Raw genomic sequence first — 21197 nt, 5'->3', positions numbered from 1 at the left:
AGCCTGCCCGCCCAGCACCGCAATAAACCATCCATGGCCAATCCCAGCAGGAGCTGCTTCCTGATGCTGGACTCACCCTGGGGACTTCATCTTTCCATAGAAAACACCACTGCTGCTCCAAGCCATGCTGGCCAACAGCAGCAGTTCATTGTCAGGAAGGATCAGATCAGATGGGAAAATCCCTCTGGGAATTCTGCTCTGTGAGACTTTGCGGACATTCTGGACCTAAAGAGATCTGAGGAAAAAGAGGGAAAGGGGTTTTTGGACAAGGGCCTGGACAAGGGGGAATGGCTTCCCACAGCCAGAGGACAGGGTTAGATGGGGTAATAGGAACGAATTGCTGTCTGTGAGGGTGGGCATGCCCTGGCACAGGGTGCCCAGAGCAGCTGTGGCTGCCCCTGAATCTTGGAAGTGTCCAAGGCCTTGTTGGACAGGGCTTGGAGCTGCCTGACAAAGTGGAAGGTGTCCCTGCCATGACTGGGGTGGGATGGGATGAGCTTTAAGGTCCCTTCTAGCACAAACCTTTCCCTCCCAGGATCAGCAGCACCCTCACGGCTCAGAACCGTGTCCCGCACACTCCGAGCTCACAGCCAGTGCGGGGCGGGTTCCCTCACGGTGCCCGACCCCCCGTGTCTCCCCACACCCTCCGCGTCCCCCTCCCGCCGCTCCCGCCGCCCTTCCCAACATGGCAGCGCCCACCGCGGCCACTGCAGAGGGTGGCGGGGGCGGGACAATCCCGCGCTTCCAGCCAATGGGCAGAGGCGACGGGGCCTCTCCTCCTCCCTCCCAGCCAATGGGTGAGGCGGGCCGGGCCGGCGGCAGCCAATGGCGGCGCGGGCTGGTGCGGCGGGAAGCGGCGGCCGCGATGGCGGGCGCGGGCGGGAGGAGCTGGCGGGACGTGCTCGGTACGTGAGGGCTGAGGCGGCCCCGGGGCGAGCTCCGCGCTGGGCGCTCCCGGCGGGGACAGCGGAGGGGACGGGGGGCGTGAATGTCCACGCTCGGCCTTTGTACACCCCTTCTCTGTACCGCGAAATCACCTCCCGCTCCATGCACCCGCTCTGCTTTCCTGAAAGCCCCGTGTCCTGGTACACAACATCTGCCCGCTACACGTTTCTCTGCTTTCCTTAAAGCCCTTGTACACAACATCTGTCCTCTACACCTTTCTCTGCTTTCCTCAAACCCCCTGTACACAACATCTGCCCTGATGTCCCCCGTATGTTCTCCTCACACCGCTCTGCCCTCACCCACAGCAGCAGGAATGTGATTTCGGGAGGTGGTTTCGGGGTGCCCCGGGAACACCCTGCTCAATAAAACCCAAACTCCTCAGCAGGGAGAGCCAGGAAGCGGAAAAGCCCCTTCGGGAGTGAAGCGGAGCTGCAGGGAGCGGCTCTGCGGCTGCTGGAGCAGCACCAGGACCTGGCTGCCCTCCTGCTGGAGGTAGGAACGGGGCACCCAGGGTGGCCTGGCCCGGCTGGGACAGGGGAGATCCCAGCTGGAGCTGGCTGTGGAGCCAATGTCCCAGGAATGCCATTTTCCATGATATGTGGAAAAAAATCCCAGCAGGAGTAAGGTGAAGTTGAAAGCTCTGTTTTGCAGAAATTACATTGTTATTCCTTTCCATATTTTACAAATTAAAAATGGTTAAGCATGGTTTGGCTTTGGGACAAAGGGAAATCCAGTACATTTTCCTTCGAGTCAGAACTGGCTTCTTGTTCATCTAGGGAAGACAATTCAGGAGAGACTTGGCTTTTCTCTGAGTTCCCAACCATGTCTGACTGACATGAGTTCATGACAACCTTTTCTTGAGCCACTCTTGTGATTCAGCCACATTCTCCCTCTTCTCACACAGTGATTTTACAGCTACAACAGATAATGCAAATATTTCCCATAGTTCAGGATCTGTCTTTCTCTAGAGAATATTTCCTTCATAAAAAGAAAAGGGGATTTAACTAGAAAATGGTCCAACATTTGGACATGTTTCATCAAATATTTATGGCCTCACAGAAAGGACTTGAAAGGTAAGAATTATAGGAATTCTGTTCCTGGTGCTGCTGCTGAGTTGTTTGGTCCCTGGGGATGAGGAACTTTGACCTGTATCTCATTTTTTCTGCATAACTGACAATAACTAAACACACATCTCTTGTAAGGTGAAATCTGTGCTTTTCCATTCCCATGTGGGAGCTCCGTGTCAATTTTCCTTCAGTTGCTCAGCAGTGCAGGGAGGGGTTTGTAAACGTGTGTGACAGACATCTAAGAGTTTTATGGTTTTATTTGGTCTCCAGGTGGGAGATTCAGCCAAGCCAGGTGTGCAGGATGGGGCAGAGCACCAGGAAGTGTCACCAGAGTCTTTTATAGGTGAGCATCTTCCAGCCCAGATGTGGGGAAGAGCTTTTCCTCAACACTGAATTTTTGCCTTTATGTGAACCCCAGTTTTACTTTATTTTCATTGTTCTGGTCCTGTTTCTTGCCTGGTGATGACAGTGCTCTGCTTTGCTGTTTTGTTTAGTCTCTGTTCCTGCAGGAACAGGCCTCCAAGCTGGGCGTGCCCACAGCGACCCTGGCAGCCAAAAATGCTGCTGCCAACGTGGAGCGGATCTGCCAGGATTCTGCCAGCCCTCGAGAGTCCCACTGCTGAACTCTGACCAGAGAGTAAGGGGAAAACTTTATCTTTAATTTATCAACATAACAGCACTGCTAGGTTTGGCTTTAAGCCCAGTTTATCTGCTCTGATTAAGCCCCAAACACGAGCGGACAATAATTCACTGAGCTGTTCGATTTGCTTGCAGAAGTACAAGATATATAAGAAGAGAAGTTTGGGTTTTTCCCCTGAATTCTCTCCATCATTTCACCCTTTGAAAAGCAGCAAACTGGGCAAAGCAATAAATTGTTTTACTGAGAGTGTGTTGTTCACAAAGGGAATTATTTCTGCTTCATTTCTGGGGTGATGCCAGAAGAGGTTGTCCTGCTTGCTTCAGACTGTGAAGGATTTGCTGGCAAACAACATTTTCAGTCGCTCCCTCTTCTGCCAGGAAATGTGGAAAATGAAGGTGAGAACCCATGGAGAAACATTGTGGTGTTACAGGCCATGAGGTTTCATCCATGGCATGTGCATCTCTGAATTCCTGAGAATTTAGGTTTTCCTGACCTTGCAAAAGCATGAGCTGAATTACAGACGGTGGGGGTGTTTTTTTGGTGGTTTTGTTTATTTTAGAGCGAGTTCAGTGGGAATTTCTTTGTCTCTGCAGTGGGCTTTGCTATTTCAACTTAGTCAAGGTTTGGAATTACTTGAATTATAGGAAACTGCCACACTGACAGCACCCTGGTGATCAGGTGCTGGTTTTGGGGTGCTCTCCCAGCTGGCTGTGGGGTGACACAGTCCCAGAGCCCTTCATGTGCTCTGCCATCAACATTCCAAGTGTCTTTGGCATCCTGGTTCTGTGCTTTGTGTACCTGGGAATGGTGATAAGACAAAGTGAGGTCACAGAGAAAGAAACCAGATAGCAGATAACAGCTTGTGCTGCCTCACAAATGGGATGTCTTGATTTCATTTGGGTATTTTGTGGAGACAAGTGGTGCTGTGAGTGGAGTTGAGGGCTTTTTATGAGTGGGACAGTTCTGATTCCTCACTGCTCTCATGGGAAAGGAGGAAAAGGCTGATCTGCCCAGATAAAGGGCTGTGCCCTGCTCTCAAATATCTGCTCTGAGCTGAAAATAGAACCTGTGTGTTTCACAGGCTGATTAAGATCTCCTGGTCCTGGGGCAGACATGGGATAAGTGAGAGATAACTCTGTAACTGAGGCTGTTACAGTAAGAATTAGGTTGTGAAGACAAAGTATGTGGGCGAGTTTGGGGTCAGGTGTGAGGCAGCTGCTGGCCACTGCAGAAAGCTGCTGGGGCTTTGGCTTTTCCCTGTGCCCAAGGCTCCCAAATGCCTCCTTCTTCTCAAGGTGGGAAGGTTTTGTGAAGGTGTTGGTTCTGCCTGGAATGGTCAGAAGCTGCAGCACCTCCTTTCCCCTGGCAGGTGCACCCTGCAGTGCTGTTTTGCTGGCTCAGGATTTCCTGGATGTGATGTTACAGGGTGCACACAGGAGCAATGCCTGGTGCAGATTTTTGTTCATTTTTCCTTCGTGTCCATCAGCCTTTCTGCCTGGATGATTGCAGAGTCTCTCCCTGTAGTCTCCTGCAATCCCAGCTCTGTTGGGATATGGACTTGAGAGTGGCAACCTTGTTCCACAGAGACTAATAAACAGTTAATAGAGTAAAAGACAATTCTTTAATCTGGATCTGGATCTGCATTAACAAGACCTGAACTCAGTTGTGTTACCTATTTCCTGGGATATCCCTGCTCTTTAATCTGTGGAATCAGCATTATTCCAGAGGGAAAAGATGAATATATTCATTCCTTGTCCACTGAAATTTAAATGATGATCCATCTACAACCCTAACCCTGCCAAAATTTCTAGGAAATACAATCTTCCATCACCAGCCATTTCCTGTGTTGCCAATTTTAATTTTAACCACTTCTGGAGAGTTGGAATAAACAGAACCCAGCTTTGTTTTTCGTGTACATTTACAATAGCCAAATGTTAAGTGCCCAGTGCAGGCTGTGACCTGATGGTGACATCTCCTTAGGAGCCCCCGGTGCTGGAAGCCGTGTGGCACCTGCACAGCAGGGACATCGCTGGCCTGCCAGAGCTGCTGGAGAGGTGAGCTGGCCTCAGGGGGGTGTGGCTGATCTCCTAAAGCCTATTGAAACATAATCAGGGATTAGTCATGAGTATTCTGGACTCAGGATATAGTCAGGTGCTGGCAAGGGATCAGATTAGCAGGATTTAGGAGCTGCTGTGGGTTTGGGGGGTTATTCTGGGGTAATTAGCCCAGTTTTGATGTGGTGGCTCCTCTTTGGTGTCCACCAGGACTTGAGAAAAAGTCTTGCTCTGCAGAAGGTGGATGCTTCATCTTCACAAATGTTACAATTTTTTTTTTTGTCTGGCAGAGTTAATCTCCAGGGAATTGTTAGTCTAAGGATTTTGGGGTTTTGTTTTTTGTCCCCCTATGAGTGTCCAAGACCAAGCTGGGCAGGGCTTGGAACAACCTGGTCTGGGGTGAATCAAGATGAGCATTAAGGTCCACTTGAACCCAAACCATTCCATTATTCCATGATACAGATCTAACAACTCACCCAGTTGTGAAGTCCAGGTTGTCTCCTTATTGTGTCAGAGGAATTCCCAGTGATCTTCTAGGCTTCTGAAACTGGTTTGCTTGTCTGTTCACAATGAAAGCAATTTAAGGGAACCAAAGGTATAGATGAAGAATTTAATTTCTTTTTGAAGCATTTTTATCCAAGTGCCTTAGAAATTGGAGCTGAAATTTTCTAGCAGAGTTTTCTCAATGGAAACACTTTCATGTCAGAGATGAGGAAGTACTTGGATGCACAATTTCACACACAGTTTTCCTTTGTGTGTGTGTTGCAGGATCTTCTTATAAAGCAAATAATATAAAAAGGAGCTGTTTGTAAGTTAAATAAATGAAGTGACACATTTAGGGCAGAGTGCACAGGTGGCTCTTCCCCGAGCCAGACGATGGAGGTGGAGACAGCCAAGCCTTGCAGAGAGCAGAGGGATTGAACTGAAGGTGTTTTGTGTTTTGCAGGAGCCCAGCAGGCCAGCAGCAGTGGAGTGGCTCTGCAGCAGCCTCTGTGGCCTCTGTGAGCAGGTTGGGGACATCCCCAGTGAGGACACGGAGCTGGCACGGCGCCTTCTCTCAGGCAAGGACCTGGGCTGGGGGCAGGGCAGAACCTCAGAGGTGCAACAACACAAAAGCCTCACTTTGTGTCTCCTTACCTCATTTCTCTGGGGAATATATTTTTATATGTTTGGCAATTTTAGGGAATATCTCCCTTTAAAAAATAATTGGTTTGAATCTTTCCATCCCTTGGAGTTATGGTGACTCCAGTGTAGTTGTGAGGGGAGTGGTTCAGGGATGATGCACGGGCACTGTGACACTCTGCAAAATCCCAGGGAGGTTTTGGGCCAGAAATATTTCAGAGTTCCATGTCCCCCCTGTCAATTTCTATTATTTATTTTCTTAGTTTATGTAGGAGAAAATCCCTCCAGTGTCTGAGTGTGGATCAGTGCAACTGATCAAGTACAGCCCCTCTGAGTTCTGCAGAGGTTGTGGAGCATAACTGCAAATTCTTTAGACTTTATAATCCTTGAAGTCTGGATTCTTTTTCCTGGAAATAATTTTTCTCCAAGGCAGTAAATGATTCCTGCTGAGTGGAGGCTTTTCAGAGACTGTTGGGACAGGTGGGAGGGAAGGAGCAGGTGTGCAAAGGGGATGCTGCAACACCAATTCCTTCTCGATTTGCAGACTTTGCCATCGTGTTTCTTCAGAATGGCTTTGAGCAGGCTTCAGAGCTGGGAAGGAAGGTGGAGTTCCAGAAGGTTACCTATGTAAGGACAAAATGAACCTGGTTGCAAATGCTGCTTTAATAAGCAATTCTATTAACCTCTGGCTCTTGCTGAGTACAAATAATTCAGAGCTTGGAGCTGCAAGGAGAGGGTGGTGGTGCAGGTGCTGGAGTGGGGGAATGGGGAAACCAGGAATTGGGATTTTTTTGCATGGAGAATTGCTCCAAGGTGGCACATCAAGGGGTTTTTAACTTCCTTTCACCTGGATTGCTTGGGTGTTCCATTTGAATATGAGACATGGCAGGCTGTAAGGTTGGAAAGTGCTGCTCTTCTGTCTATTTTATATATTCTATTGCAGAGCCTAAGGTCAAAGTGAAGCTTTTAGAGGGCAAAACCTCTTTGAGTCAATTTTAGTTTTTCTGCATTGAACTGCAGCTCTTTGAAACTCAAAATCCCTTAATTTGTCAATTTTGAACAGATCTGCCGTGCTGTCCTACAGAGAATGCTGGCATGTGAGTACTGCTGTGATCTCAGCTTTGTGCAGCCACTGCTGGCTCCAAGACTTCTGTTCGTGCTCACTGCTCAATCCCTAAGGAGAAATCCTTTGCCTGGCTGCTTTGTCTGTGCTGTTGTGCATAATATTTATGTCACTGATTTTATTTGCCTCTGCTTTCCCTGTGGTTCTCCTAAAGCGTCTCCAGACACTGCAGATAATTTCTTGCCTTTTATGCTACAGTTTTTTTCTGCTCCCACTGTAACATTATATAGATACCTGACCCGATTTCCTGATGTTTAACAGGTTTGCTTGGAAGCAGGTGGAGCACAGAGGTTAGGCCAGGATCAGCTCTATTTAGATTTATTTTTTCTTGCCTAGTAAATTAAACATTGAATGGAGCGATTTTGCTGACTCACCGTTTGGATTTGCAGGCTAATGTTTTGTGAAACCTCTATTTTTGTGCTGAGCAAAGGCACCTAGTGTAGGTGTGTAGCCCTGAAACAGCAGTGTTCATGAGCTGCAACGTGCCTGCCCTGGCCTGAGCTGCCCTGGTGCCGTGCTGGGGCTCAGCACAGCAGTGCCTGATTACCAGCAAATCCTGACGCACGCAGACTGAACACATTCACATGGGGTTATTTCTGTCCTGTGTCACAGCTGATCCTCCTGGGGAGATGCTCTACTGCTGCTGTCACGTTCCTTACTCCCCTCCCGTTGTCCCACACCCCTGGCTGGTGTCACCTGCCTGTGCCCTGCTGTCACCGCTGTCTCCTTAGTGACAGCGCTTCCCTGCTTTCCCTGCTGCCTCCTCTCCTGCTCCGTGCTGCTGCAGAGGCTGCTGCCTTCTCTCTGCTGTAAGGTGACCCCATCCCAGGCCATGGCACCTCCCCTCCATCCCTGTGGGCACTGCCAGCCCCATCCCTCGCCCCACGGGGAGCACAGAAATGCCTCACGGACCTTGTGAGTCCTTCTAAAAAGGGAAAGCTGCGAGAGAAGTGCTTTATTATTTAACATGTATGAATCCCATCTCAGGTGGTCCTTTAACAGCTGAAAAGCAGCCCTTCTCAGCAGAGGAGTAGGGATTTTGGAGGAGGAGGAGGAGTAGGGATTTTGGAGGAGGAGGAGCAGGCTGTTGGCAGGCAGACAGGAGTCTGCATCCTGCTCTTCATTTGCCCTTCTCCTTTGCGCAGCCTGCACTGCCACACTCGCAGCCTGCCTGCCTGCAAAAGGCACTACATGAGCTTTATGTAAGATATTTTATTAGTCCACGCTTTTGGGTCACCTTTGAGGGGTCTCACTTCATTAATCTTTGGAGAACATTAGGATTTTTAATGTTAAAGAGTTCACTGTTACTGGAGACCTTCACAGGAGGAGAAGGACAGGCTGGGAGCAGCACGGGAGCAGTGTGTTCACTGCAGTGATCCGGCAGTGCTCAACTGCTGTGCCTGAAGATAAGCTCAGTTTATCTCCTTTGCTTTATTCTCCCCTACTTAACCTTAAAGTATTCCTGAGCAGGAGAGGAGAGTGTTACATCCTAAAGCTGTGTTGGCATGCCAGGGTGTCTGCTTCGCTGCCCCTGCTCAGTAAATTTTCTTTTCAGGGTGTTTTTTTCTTAGCGAAATGATTAGAATACACAAACCAAGCTCCTTTATCAGCTGAAAGAGGAGGGTTTTCAAGGCAGGGTGGCACAAAGCAGAAGTGCTGCTGCAGCAGACTGCAAAGCAAAGGCTTTCCCAGTCCGTGGGCTGATCGTCAAGACAACGGCGCTGCGCAAGCTGCCAACCTGTTCCTCCTCTCCGCGGTCCTTTTGGGGCAAACCGAGCTTTTTAAAAGGAATTCCTGCAATGCAAATGGCACATTACAAACGCGGCCCCTCCCCCAGCCTGCCCTTTGTTGGGACGTGGTTTGCAGGGTGGTTAATTCAGCCTGTGCAAATCCCTGCCTCCAGACACGATGCTCACACTCACAGATGCACTGGGGTCGGGTTTGGGAATGAAATTCTGATTTATATGCATTTTTAGGCGGCTTCATTACTAGCATGTTCTAGGGAATGCTTTTAAATTGGTCAAGGGCAGGGATAATAGTTTCTGAGTCTCTGTGTCACTTTGGAAAAAATCTGGGAAGAATTCAGCGCTGCTGAGTGGCTTCTCACATTTCCCCGGTGGGGTCACCTTTGTAAAGGGGCACAGATTGCTCATTCCTGTTAATTCCCGTGTGGGGTTTGGTGTCATGGTCCTTTTCTCATTGGGTTTTTGTGTGTTTTGGGGTCCAGGGGTGCTGGATGCTGTTGGTAAAGAGAAGCAGGAAGATGTTTCCATGGTGCGAGCTGGGAGGTTCTGGTAAGAAACGTTCCAGACTGTCAGGAGGAGGTTTTTATCCACTGCTGCACTTCTTACTGAAACAGGAGGAGTGTTGTGGGGTGTTTTGTACTTATTTACACACCTCCCACCCCTCCCACTACTACTTGTGCTTGGTATTCTCTGCTAATAAAATATGTGCAGACAAAAGTGCTTGTAAAAAAGATAAGGGCCAGGTAGGAAAGTGGGTTCTGGCCGTGCTGGAGCCAACCCTGGACTTCCCTCTTGTCATGCCAACAATTCCCCATCGAGTTTTCTCACTGCTTCTGAGCAGAAACACCTGGAAGGTGAAATAATCTCCAATTCCTGCTTCCAAACTTGTTTTATTTAACTGCTTTGTGCATGTCACCTTCAGCCCTATGCAGGGATACGCCTTAGACTCACATTTGTAAACCTGATGGCTGCACAGTGTTATCATTAGTTGTTTGGATTTTTTTAAAATACATACCAAAAAGTATATATTTGTGGCAATTTGAGAAGATGGATGTAGAATAAAAATTAGTCATTCACCCTAAACTGCACCTGGTTGTTCCTATTTCATCAGCAGCTGGTGGATCATTTATTATCAGTAGCTGGCTGATCATAATGAGTCAGTAGCTGGCTGATCACCTGCCTGCCATTGTTTGTGGTATTTCCTTTTCCTCTGCAGGCTGAATGTCTTCAACGTGTCCCTTTATGGAAGCGTGGCTCACCCGGATTCCTTGAGGCAGTTTTTCAGACACACCCTGACTGAGGTTCTCACCTACAACCCGTGCTGAAAGGTGGGAATGGGCAGGGACAGGTCCCCAGGTGTCTCCAGGTGTGTCCAGAGCTCTGTCCCACTCTGAGTGGAGCCAGCCTGGAGGACCCAGAGCCAGAGCAGCCTCCAGACCTCTGAGCTCCTTCCTGTATAAGCAGGGTGCCAAATCAGGCAAAAAAAAAGTCATCTGAGGGTCATAATTCAAGACAAAATTTTGGGTAGGAAGATTCTAATCCCAGATCAGTAGTTATGAAGCTTGATGCTTTTAGGAAGAAATGTGTTTGAGCTATGAAATCTCTGGTAAAATCCCATGAGCTGTGATCTGGAGCTGCTTGTCTCTTGTGTGGGAGAGCTGTGTCATTGCTGGCTCCCAGATGAAGAGGTTAATGAGGGAAAAGCTGATTCCTTGCTGGTTCTCTGTGCATGTGCCACGTCAGCCTACGCTCGTGTGGTCACAAAAACAGCTCTGGAGTGACAGAGCCATAAAGGAATGGCCCAGTCCTTGTGCCTCAGCCCATGTTCCAAAGACAAAGGGGAGACACAATTCCACTGGGCAGTTTTTAATGGCTGCACAAGGGATACTGATGTATTTGGGGTGTATTTTAAAACCTGCTGCTGAAGTTTTCCTTTTGTGGGTGCAGTGTCTGACGCCATCCAGATGCAGAAGGAGTGGAGCTTTACCAGGACTTGTCCCCTGCTCACAGCTCTGTTTCGCAAGGTACATCTGCCTGGTGTCACTCAGAGAGCTTCATTAGGTTGGGTTTATATCCCTGAAGTACCTGAAATCAGGTTGTTGGAAATTAGTGCAATGTAATCCAGCTGCAGAATCCAAACCAATTGCCAGAAACTCTGGGAGGAGGGAGCCTGAGAAGAAAAAAACTACAGTGGGTTTTGCTTGTGCAAAGCTCTTAATGAGAGCAAAGATGCTGATTGGAGATGTGAATTTTCACTGGTACAGAATATGAAATGGATTCTGAAAGAATTGGAGTTCTTCTGTTTGTTGTAGCTGGTGCTGGTTCCAGTGCAGGCTGATATTTGGGCCTGGGAAGCTGATCCAAAAGATGCAGGATAGCTGAAAAAATCCCAGAAAAGCCTGTCAATCTTGCCTGTATGCCCCTTTCTTGAGGCTGTATGTCCCAGCTAACAGGAACTGCCATCACTCCTCCAGCTGCTGGTGGCATTCAGTGTGAAGGAATCCATCTGCCAGCTGCAGCAAGTCCTGGAGACCCACGAGGGTGAACTGGCAGCACGTCCTGTCCTGTGTGTCCACGCTGGTGGTGTGCCAGGCTGAGGCTGAGCAGCTCTTCAGGGGTAGGTGGGCACTGCCAGCCTGGTGTGGGCACTGCCAGCCTGGTGTGGGCACTGCCAGCCTGGTGTGTGCCCGTGCTGCTGGGCTGGGGAGCAGGGAGTCATCCATGGGGGTTCCTGCATGGAAAAGAGCAGCAGCACCTCTGCTTTTCCACTCAGACTTTCCTTGTCTGTGCTGATGTGAATGCCAGGCCTCGTGCCTGCCACTTCTCAAACTTTGTGTACAGCCCAGGGTGGTTGTTTGGTAATACCTTCAGTATTAATTGGCATAGTGATTACTGAATTTCAGTTCTAGCTCACCTTTGCTGGCAGGGCTTGTTTGTGAGAATTCCTTACTAATTATCCCACTGCTGGACTCCCTGCAGGGAATCCAAGCGTGTTTGACAGTTGAAAGTGCATAAAAAATAAAATCAGACCCCAGAGGTTCTGCAGGCTGCAATACATGTCCTGCCTTGTGTTTTATCACAGATATTTGTCTTCATTTCTATCAGAAAGTACAGCACTGTTGTCAGGAGCAAAGTGTGAGGTTACTGTTTTATGTTCCCAGACCTGCTGAGCCATCTCCTGCTGAAGGCCTTTGGGAATTATGACATGGAAAATATGATCACTGCCTTCCTGATCGCTCGTCAGGCTGCTCTGGAGGGCCCTGCTGTCTTCATGCCTTACTCTGAGTGGTTTAAGGTAAGACTGAGGGAGGCCTGACTGGTGAGCCTTGTTTTAATTTGTGAGCCTGCATAAGCAATGCTCTGCTGTGTGGAGAAAGCCTTGTTCCAGACAGGACAACCAGGAATGAGAATGGAGAAAAAAAAAAAAAAGTACAAATGATTGTACTGATATAGGAATGATTGCATATTTATTACTGCCTTTGTGTCTGCAAAGAATAAATTTATTTGGCTTTCCCCAGTTTTCCCTCCTTCATCTTTTAAGTCCACCTCTCCTGTTGTAGTTATTTGCTAGGAATGCAGACATGTAATTCCTGTTATTATCATCATCTTGGATGGATTTCAGTATCTTGATAAGCAGCACTGTTGTTATGCATAAGTTGGGGGTTATGGCAGAGGAAGCATTCCAGTTTCCTGGAGGTTTGCATGCAGCTGTAATTGCTGTGTTTGACCTTACAGATAATTGTTGCTTTTAACTGTAAACAGCTGGGTATTTTAGGGATGCAAATCTCAACGTAAATTCAACCTGGAAATTCCTTTGTATGAGTTTGCAAATCTGAGCTCAGCTTTGGCTGATAGAGTGTCCAGGAGGTATCAGAATAACAAACTGGTTGTGTTCTCTGTGGTCTCAGACTGGTTCTTTTCCTTGGAATGCCCAGATAAACCTGTGTAGAAACCTGCAGATTTGTGGTTCCCTCATGAATCTCAATCTTTTGGTGCATCTCAGAGTTGCCTTGTTTAAGTGTTCTCATGGCAGCAAACTTGCACAGAGACTTCTCTAAGTCACCATCACCCAAGGGAGCCCCTCTGCTCTGGAGCTGGGAGAGCTGGGGGTGCTCAGTGGAGAGGAAAAGGCTCCAGGGAGAGCTCAGAGTTCTTTCCAGGGTCTGAAGGGATCCAGGAGAGCTGGAGAGGGACTGGGGACAAGGGAGGGAGGGACAGGACACAGGGAATGGCTCCACTGCCCTAGGGCAGGGCTGGATGGGATTTGGAAGGAGTTCTTGGCTGTGAGAGTGGGGAGTCCCAGAGAAGCTGCCCCTGGATCCCTGGCAGTGTCCAAGGCCAGGCTGGATGGGGCTTGGAGCAACCTGGGCTAGTAGAAAGTGTCCCTGCCGTGGCAGGGGACTGCATCTAGGTGATCTTTAAGGTCATTTCCCACCCAAACCATTCCATGATTCTGTAAACACTCTATCCAGGTTGTCCTGACAGAAATGGGATGTTTGGGGTTGGTGTGCTCAGTTATGGCACTGCTTGGATGAGGATCCTCTCCACACTGAAAGTCTTATTTCCCATTTTCCCATTTCAGGCTTCCTTTGGGAGTGCTGGTGGCCAGCATGGGAGCAGTAAGAAATCTCTGGTTTTCCTCTTCGAGTTCCTGTCAGAGCTGGTGCCCTTTGAAGCTGCACCATACCTGAAGGTGAGAAGGTGCTGGCAGAGATGATTTTCAGGTCCAGCACTGCCCCAAAATGACTCTGTGCCTTTCAGTAGGTTCAGCTCATTATAAATGTTGTTATAGTAATTGCATTACTTCTGGTTCATTATTCAAACTCTTTTCTTCCTGAAAAAAGGAAGGACAAGATTCTTTTATTGATGGGGAGAACTCCTTTCATGAATTTAGTTTTAGGCACTTCACTGATCTAGTTTGTTTGTTGTTGGGAAAAATTATGTTGGTTGCCATGAAAATGATTGATCCTTAACCAAGCAATAATGCCTTCTTTGGGGAATATTGGAGGTAATCATTAGTCAGAATTAGTTAGTTAGAATTTCACCTGGATTTCCTGTAACAATCTTGTGATTTTCACTCTCAGGTGCACATCATGTACCCACCTTTTGTGCCCACCAAACACCGGTCCCTGCTCTTGGAGTACATCACTCTGGCTAAGACACGGCTGGCCGACCTCAAGGTCACATGGTGCTCTTGGAGTACATCACTCTGGCTAAGACAAGACTGGCCGACCTCAAGGTCAGGAAACATTGTCTGTTTTGAGAGGACTTCTCTGTGCATCTGTCAAAGCCTGCTGTGTGTGACCACCTGCACCTCTGACCTCACACAGGTGGCCATAGAAGACATGGGGCTCTATGAGGACCTCTCTGCCACCGAGGAGGCTGTGCAGGTACTGGCTCCAGTTTCCTCATCAGCCACATTCCTTTTCCTCTGGAAAAGCTCTGAGGTTATCAACCTCCCTGCCATGCCAGAGCTCAGTGTGCTGCTAAGTCTCCAGCTTCAAGGCAGAGGGTTTAGTGGCCATAAATGCAGGATCTTCCCAGTTTTCATGAAAAGAGGAGTCACATTTTATAGCTGTCTTGGGGCACTCCATCTCTGTGGTGTGGCATCAAAGTGTGGAGTTCAAAGGAGATTTGGGGATGGAATCTACACTCTGCAGCTTCACACTGCAGTTCATGATACATTCTGGGTAACAGCAGTTATTACAAGGAAGTGTTTGGCTTTATTATTCCTCCCTATATTTGATCAGAGGAAGAGGCCTCACATGATACATGAAATGCAGACTGGAGGCAGGGTAGCAGAATTTAATACAAGAAACCCAATCCTGTGATGAACTCCTAGGCATAAGCAAAGATTTAATTTAATTTTTCCAAGTCTGATCTGGTTTTCAGATGAGAAACTTGTTGCAGCCTGAGGTGTCTTACAACTGAAACAAGAGAAACCCGGGGTGTCAGTGCCTCTGCCTGCAGGCACAGGCTGCAGTGGAGATGTGTCTAATTCCACATATCCAACTAAAATAAAATCACAATGCAGCAAATCCAGAACAGAAGAGGTAAGTTGATGTCACCCTGCATTTCTCACATCTTTCTCTCCTGGTGTGAGGCAGCCCCAGGCCCAGGCTCTCCGTGATGTTGAAAAGGCCCTTCAGATATTTGAAAACACGAGGAAGATCCCAACCTCTGTGATAGAAGCCAGGTACTGTGTGCTTTTCAGCTCCTCCTGGGCTCAGCAGCAATAATATAATAATAATAATAATAATAATAATAATAACAATAACAACAAAAACAATAATTGTAGAAGCCGAGTGTGAATCAAAAGAAGGAAACAAGAAAAACTGAGGATGTGAGCAAGGGAGGTTTGGGGAAGTTCTTCCCACTTCCTGAGGAGTCATCTTAGTAGAGGATATTTGTGGGGAGAGTGAAAAGGCACATTCCTGTGCAAAAGAAGTCCAAAATGATTACAACAAAAAGCAAAATGAAAGAAATTAAAAACCATTGGCTAACCTGAACCTGGTTTGTCTGTGGTTATTCATGTCACCATGAACATTTAGTATTTGCAGGAGCCAAATTAACTCCTGAGGTGTGGAGATGGCACTTTGGACCTTTGGCTCTGGTAATACTTTGCTCTGTTTATTTTCTCAGCATTTTCAGACGGCCCTATTACACTTCCTGGTTCCTTCCAGCTCTGCTCAGGCCCCGTGTGGTCAGTATTTGGCTTTTTTCTCTGCCCCTCCCATTTTCTGTGTGTACTACACAGATAATTTGCCCCTGACCTGCCTTTTCCTCTCTTGCAGCTCCCTAAAACCCCAGATGGACACATGGCTTTTATAGACTCCTTAAAGAGGTATTCAGCCATCCCAGCGTTGTTTTCTGTGCTGCTGGGCTTTCTCTTTGGGACATTTGATATCAGATTATCAGAGGCTTTGACACCTTGGTTACAACCAACCTGGCAGGGCTTGGTGGCCCAGCTCTGAGGCTTGCAGGTTGTGCATGGAGGAGCTGATCTGTGTAGTCCTCAGGTCTGCAATTAATCCTCTGGCCACTGTGAAATCATTATTTAGGAGTCCCTCTGGCTCCAGGCCAGGTACATTTTTATGCAAATCTTGAAGGATGCAGCTGAATATAAAATTTCTCCAGGAATGTGAGTCCCTTTGGGAGGGGGTAAGGGGGGAGTGAAAGATAAGCCTTCAGTGTCTGTTAATGCTTTAGGGGCACCAGGATGATGCCCCAGGAGGACACAGCCCCTCTCAGGACTCGAGCTTGCCCTGCATTCATGTTTAAAAGTGTTTTCTGCTGCAGGAGCAGCTGTAGCTTACACCCAGTAGTTCCTCTGTAACCTCTCATGAAGGAAGAATGTTTGCAACACTGCCTGCAAATGAGGTGCTTGGCCCTGCCTTGTCATTCCAGTCTGGCTCTAAAATTAAAGGCTGGATCATGTAGTGAAATTAAAGTTGTAAGAGAAGCAGCTGAGTTCTGGGGAGCCCCGTGGGACGAAGCAGCGAGTGCCTGCCCTGCAGGGAGGTCACACCTTGGGCTCAGCACGTTCACATTTTACATCTGTGAGTGCTGCAGCTCACAGCTCACACTCTTAGGGCATCTTGGACATCAACCAGATATGAAATAGGCATTGAAACATGAATTAATAACATGTACAGTGTTGGGTTTGTGTGTGCTACACGTGTGCAATGCTGGCTGTGAAAGCCTTGCACAGAAATCTCAGCCCCTCATGTCAGATGATTGAAAAATGCTTCAGATGCTCTTTATGCTTCAGAGTCCCTCTAATTACATTACATGGAAGGGCTGTTGTTTGTGCTTATTTAATAAAGCTGCAGCTTGTGGATATGCAGGATAATAAATCTCTTCTTTTTCACAGAGCTGATAAAATACCCTCAAACCTGTACTCCACATACCTGCAAGCCTGCCATGCTATGGAAGAGAAGGTCTTACAAGGTAAAAAATGCAACATTTACTTATGGATCAATATGAAATGTCAATTTTCCCACTGCTGCCCTCCCAAATTGAAAATTTTCAAAGATTTATGGCTGAGTAGGGATTCAATCCATAAAAAAGTGCTGCGTTGAGGTGTTAAATTCTTACTCCTGCAATGACTCTTTCTGCCAGCCCTGCTTGGGTGGGATTTTTGCAGTCCCTGGGAGCCCTGTGCTGTGCTGAGGCTGCAGATGATGCCTGAGCCTGAGCTGGCTGAATTCCACCTCCAGGACCTTTCCATGAATCAGCGTTTGCAGCCTGAGCTGCTCAGCCCGGGCTGGAATCTGCTGTGCTGGGAGCCTGCTGTGCTGATCCCTTGTGCAATGACTCCTCTGCTGTCTGAACTGCTGGCATCCTCTTTTAAGAGGGGATTAGGGAGATCTGGGGGGGCAGGAGGGGCTGGGAAAGGGATTGCAGCTGCTGGTTGATGGGTGTTGGAGTGGGAGGTGATTTTGGGTCCCATCGCTGCAGCTTTGCTGGGGCAGGGTTATGGGTATTTAATGAGGGTATTTAATGAGGGTATTTAATGAGGATATTTAATGAGGGTATTTAATGAGCCCTGCTGTCTCTGTCAGCAAGTGGGTGTTTCAAACACACCTTCCAATGCTTCACACAATGAAAAGGTCAGGCTGGGGAGCACAGATGGTTCCCAGAGCCTGGTGGGGATGAGTTACAGATTCATGCTCTGGCTGTGGAGATAAATCTGTAGCCAAGCCTGGTAGCCCAGCCCTGCTCGGGGCCCTTGGAGCTTTCTGCAGCTGCTGTGGCTGCAGAGATGTGGCAGAGCCGTCCCCGGGCCCCAGATGTGCAGAGGCTGGGCTGGCTGCGGGGTTGGCTTGGCAACCTGGATCCCTGCGGGCCGGGATGGAGCCGCAGCATCCCGGAGCTCCGCGGGGCTCCTGCGCTGCCACTGACCTCTAGTGGCACTGCCCGGGCCCTGTGCCACCCTCAGCCGTGTCCCCTGCTGTCCCCTGCGCTCTGATCCCGTTCCCTGTTCCCTGCCCCATCCCCAGCTCTGCACAGCTGGGATTTAGGGCAGCCCCAAACCCCGCTGGCAGGGCTCAGTCTGCACACACAGGTGACTCAGTGGGCTCCCAACACCTTATTTTACAGCGTGTTTACAACCAGTATTAATTTCACCCTTTGTTATTTGCTGTTCTTGCTCCTGGGTGATGTATTCCTGGCCCCTGTACAAGAAGCTGTTCCTGTCTAACGAACTCTGGGGGTTTTTGGGGCTGGTGGCATCTCTTTCTAGTGGTAGAAGGAATTTCCTTTTGTTCCTTGAACAAAAAGCCAGAGTAACATGGGGCATCTGGAGGAGCTGGTGATGTGTCCATGCTGTAATGTCTGTCTGCACTCTGAGCCTGACTCCAGTCCTGAGGACAGCAAATGTTTCTGTGAGGGGCAGAGCTAAAGGAAGGGGGAAGAAAACTCTGAAAACTGAACTTTTTGTCTCTCATCTTTAAAAACTCGACTCCTTTTTGCAACTAGGCACAAACCCATAAATTATTAATTAAATAGCACATTCTGAGTGAAAAAACAAAGCTCTCTGTGTGGCAGACTGACAGTTTGGGGTTTTGTTAGAGCTTCAGGAAAAGTAAATTCTGCTTCTACAGAAAGTGCACACAGAGATTGCTGAATGCATTTCCTCTCCTCCTTGTCCAGATGACTCCAAAGCAGAACCCAGCCATTCCAAGGAGCCTTTGGAGCAGCTGAAGGCTGAACTAGCTGAGCTCAGGACTCTGGTTGTGGACCAGGCTCGGTGGGAAGGTATGAGGGAGCTGATCTCATTGACTGTCCCAAAAGCCACCTGAATAAAGAGTGGCTGGTGCTGGCCAAAGGCCCAGCAGGAGTTACTGCCCCTGCTACCTGGAGCTGGTAATCCTTCAGAGCTGGTAATCCTTCCTGCTATGAATATGTACATTTTAATGCCTGATGTATTCCCATGCTTTATTGGGGCTTATCTTTGTGATAATCTCACCAGTCTCTGCTGCCCCACTCCTGGTGGCTCAGCCCCCTTTGGAAAGCATTTTCCTCCCTGGTGTGAAAACTGTTCCTGAGGTGTGTCGGTAAAATAATACTGGGAAAAAATAATGCTGCTGCTGATGATCCACTGAGTCCCAGCCAACATTTTTATTAAAGCTTTTCCTTACATGCTTTTGACTCTGATTGAAGTTTGTATTTTGCTTGTTCCTGCTGCTGTGGGGGGCTGTAAATGTTTCATGCCTGCTGTCCTGGTGGCCCTGTCCTGTCCTCTCCCTGCAGATGTGGCAGCTCAGACTGCCGTGGTTTCAGACAGACTCCGAGGTGTCCTGGGTGCCAGCAGTGAGGAGAATGAAGCTGCTCCTTCGAATTCCCCAGTCCAAGTGGCTGTCCCTGCCCCCAGGCTGGCACAGGGCCACCAGAGCGTGAGTACCACCGGGGAGGGGCTGGGCAGGGAAAATGCATCTGCACAGAAGGTGAGAAAGGCTCCTTTGTCTGCAGCAGCAGGAAATACACTTCTCCTTTTGTCTCCCTTATCCTGCCCTGCACAGACTATTCCTGTGTTTTAACCACCTGGAGGTGGCTGGATCTGGAGATATTTTCTACCAGAGCACCCCTGTGATGAACAAGGCTTTCCTCAACTGCCCTGTCTGGGTGTTTGTTGTGTGCTGGGGTCATTCCTGGGCTCGATTCTCTCCTTGGTGGCAGTGGATCTGTACAACTTGTAGTGGATCTCATTAACCAATTTGTTTCCTTGTTTTGATGTCAGGAAATGTATATACAAAGCTGAAAACTAGGTTTAGGTATCCAGCCTGACAAGCAGGAATCAGCAGTGTGGTTTTTATCCCAGGTTTACTCCTGGTGCTTTTTATTTCAGGTTGTTGATCTTCTGCTGACATCATTCTGCCAAACCCTACTGGCTGCTTCCTCTTTTAACCCTCCTGACAGGTGAGATGGGAGTCAAAGAGTAGGAAAACCAGAAGTGGGTGATAACCAGAATTCCAGCACTTGTGCAGGGCTGAGGAGGGAGTTTGGGTGTTCATAGCCCCAGTGCCAGGCTGGCAGCTGCAGGTGAAGTGTCTGCCCTCCAAGAATTAATGCACTCTGAGCTGCAGCAAATAGAACATATTTCTCCTCTGCTGTTACAGATCCCTTCAGCCAAGTGGCTTTTAGCTCTGCTTTGTTCTGGACAGGGATTAACCCCCCCACAAACAGAGCCGGGTGTTCCAGCCCAGCAGTGGGGGATGGCACTGGAGCCAGTCCCTTTCATCCTGGAATTCCTTCCCCCTGGCAAGGACTGGGGTGGGTTCTGGCCTGGCTGGGGAGCAGAGGCAGCACTGCCCAGCCCCTGGGAGCACTCCTTGATGTAGCAGAGCCTGTAAACATTATGGGCAACGTGTCAGTGGAAAATCACTTTGTTGGGCAACAAGGGCGTGCTGAGGAGCTGGCTGGGATCCCAGCTGCCCTGTGCCTTGGCAGCCAGGACATCCTTCCCTGTCTTGCACTGCTCTGCCTGGAGCAGATGAATCACTGGTAAAAACCCCTCTGAAAAGTCTCTGTGACAAACAAGAGTCCCAGGGAATGGTGTCTGAACACAGCTCCCACCTGAGGATGGATTTCTCTGTTATCAGGGTGGGAAAATCCCTCCCTGCCCCTGCTTTTTTATTGTCACAGCAATTCCTCCTTGCTTTGTTTTTTGATCCCATTTATTGCTCTGCCTCTGTTTACCCTGTGCCCCAGGCAGCTCCTCCTGTCTTTGTTGTCACCTCAGAGGTCACTTTGGCCTTCTGAGATGGCAACAACTACCTGAGATGCCATCCCTGTCTGTAGGGTTCTCTGCTCAGGTAGCCCAAAAGTGCCCCTTCCTTTGAGGCTGTGGATGGAATGATAATTGTGCTGTGTTTACAGACAAGCATGGAGCAGCTCCAGGCTCTTCAAGCATTTTAATTACATCTTCCTGTGTTAGGGATGAATTTAATGAGCCTGTGGTTTCACCTTGTGCAGGCAGGGCCCGTGCCTGTCCTGGTGGTGAAGATGATGTGTGGACACAGGAATCTCCTGCCTGCACTCCTGGGCAGGCTCTGCCAGCTTATTTATCATCAGGTCAGTTTTCCAGCCAGGAATCCTGTGGTGCTAAAGGCCATTCTCATCCATTTCCTGAGCTGGGGGGCATGGAGCTGTCTGGGCTGCACCGTGCAGGGACTTCACTGCCCTCCAGGCTCCCAAAAAATGCCCTGCTTTGGTCAAAGGGTATGAAGCTGCCCTGGGTAAAGTGAGGAGAGTTCTTCCCTACAGAAATGCTGCTGAGACATTTTAACAGGAGCTAAACAGGCAAATTTAGGAAGGAGACAAAAGAAAGATGCTAGAATGCTTCATTCCTAAGCTTCCATGTTGAATAATTCAGTTGTAAAAATTTTAAAATAAAATTAAGAGCCCTATCTGGGCTTCAGCAGTGCATGGTTTTGTTATTAAAGAATTCCTTGGTTTATTTCCTCTCTGATATTGCAAGGGTGAAAATAAGAGGCTGAT

General features: G+C 48.6%; 1 protein-coding gene across 1 annotated transcript in view; it reads left to right on the top strand.

The window, feature by feature from the left end:
* Positions 1-859: 859 nt before the first annotated feature.
* Positions 860-21197, top strand: part of LOC117001670 (Fanconi anemia group A protein-like) — a 31571-nt gene continuing 11233 nt past the window's right edge. The window contains 30 exon segments of the mRNA XM_033070136.2: positions 860-905; positions 1328-1437; positions 2283-2369; positions 2522-2606; positions 2609-2649; positions 2952-3047; positions 4633-4706; positions 5546-5551; positions 5661-5767; positions 6373-6455; positions 6892-6925; positions 9179-9245; positions 9913-10024; position 10161; positions 10644-10720; positions 11171-11236; positions 11238-11313; positions 11858-11991; positions 13279-13389; positions 13781-13876; positions 14027-14086; positions 14804-14892; positions 15339-15399; positions 15491-15540; positions 16570-16646; positions 18351-18455; positions 18951-19093; positions 19546-19616; positions 20673-20686; positions 20689-20771. Coding sequence (XP_032926027.1) covers positions 866-905; positions 1328-1437; positions 2283-2369; positions 2522-2606; positions 2609-2649; positions 2952-3047; positions 4633-4706; positions 5546-5551; positions 5661-5767; positions 6373-6455; positions 6892-6925; positions 9179-9245; positions 9913-10024; position 10161; positions 10644-10720; positions 11171-11236; positions 11238-11313; positions 11858-11991; positions 13279-13389; positions 13781-13876; positions 14027-14086; positions 14804-14892; positions 15339-15399; positions 15491-15540; positions 16570-16646; positions 18351-18455; positions 18951-19093; positions 19546-19616; positions 20673-20686; positions 20689-20771 — 2256 coding nt within the window. The 5' untranslated portion in view covers positions 860-865.

The sequence above is a fragment of the Catharus ustulatus genome, chromosome 11 (assembly GCF_009819885.2).
Source record: "Catharus ustulatus isolate bCatUst1 chromosome 11, bCatUst1.pri.v2, whole genome shotgun sequence".
Classification (NCBI taxonomy): domain Eukaryota; kingdom Metazoa; phylum Chordata; class Aves; order Passeriformes; family Turdidae; genus Catharus; species Catharus ustulatus.
The sequence above is the reverse complement of the archived record's forward strand: the minus strand, read 5'-3'. Positions and strand labels throughout refer to the sequence as shown.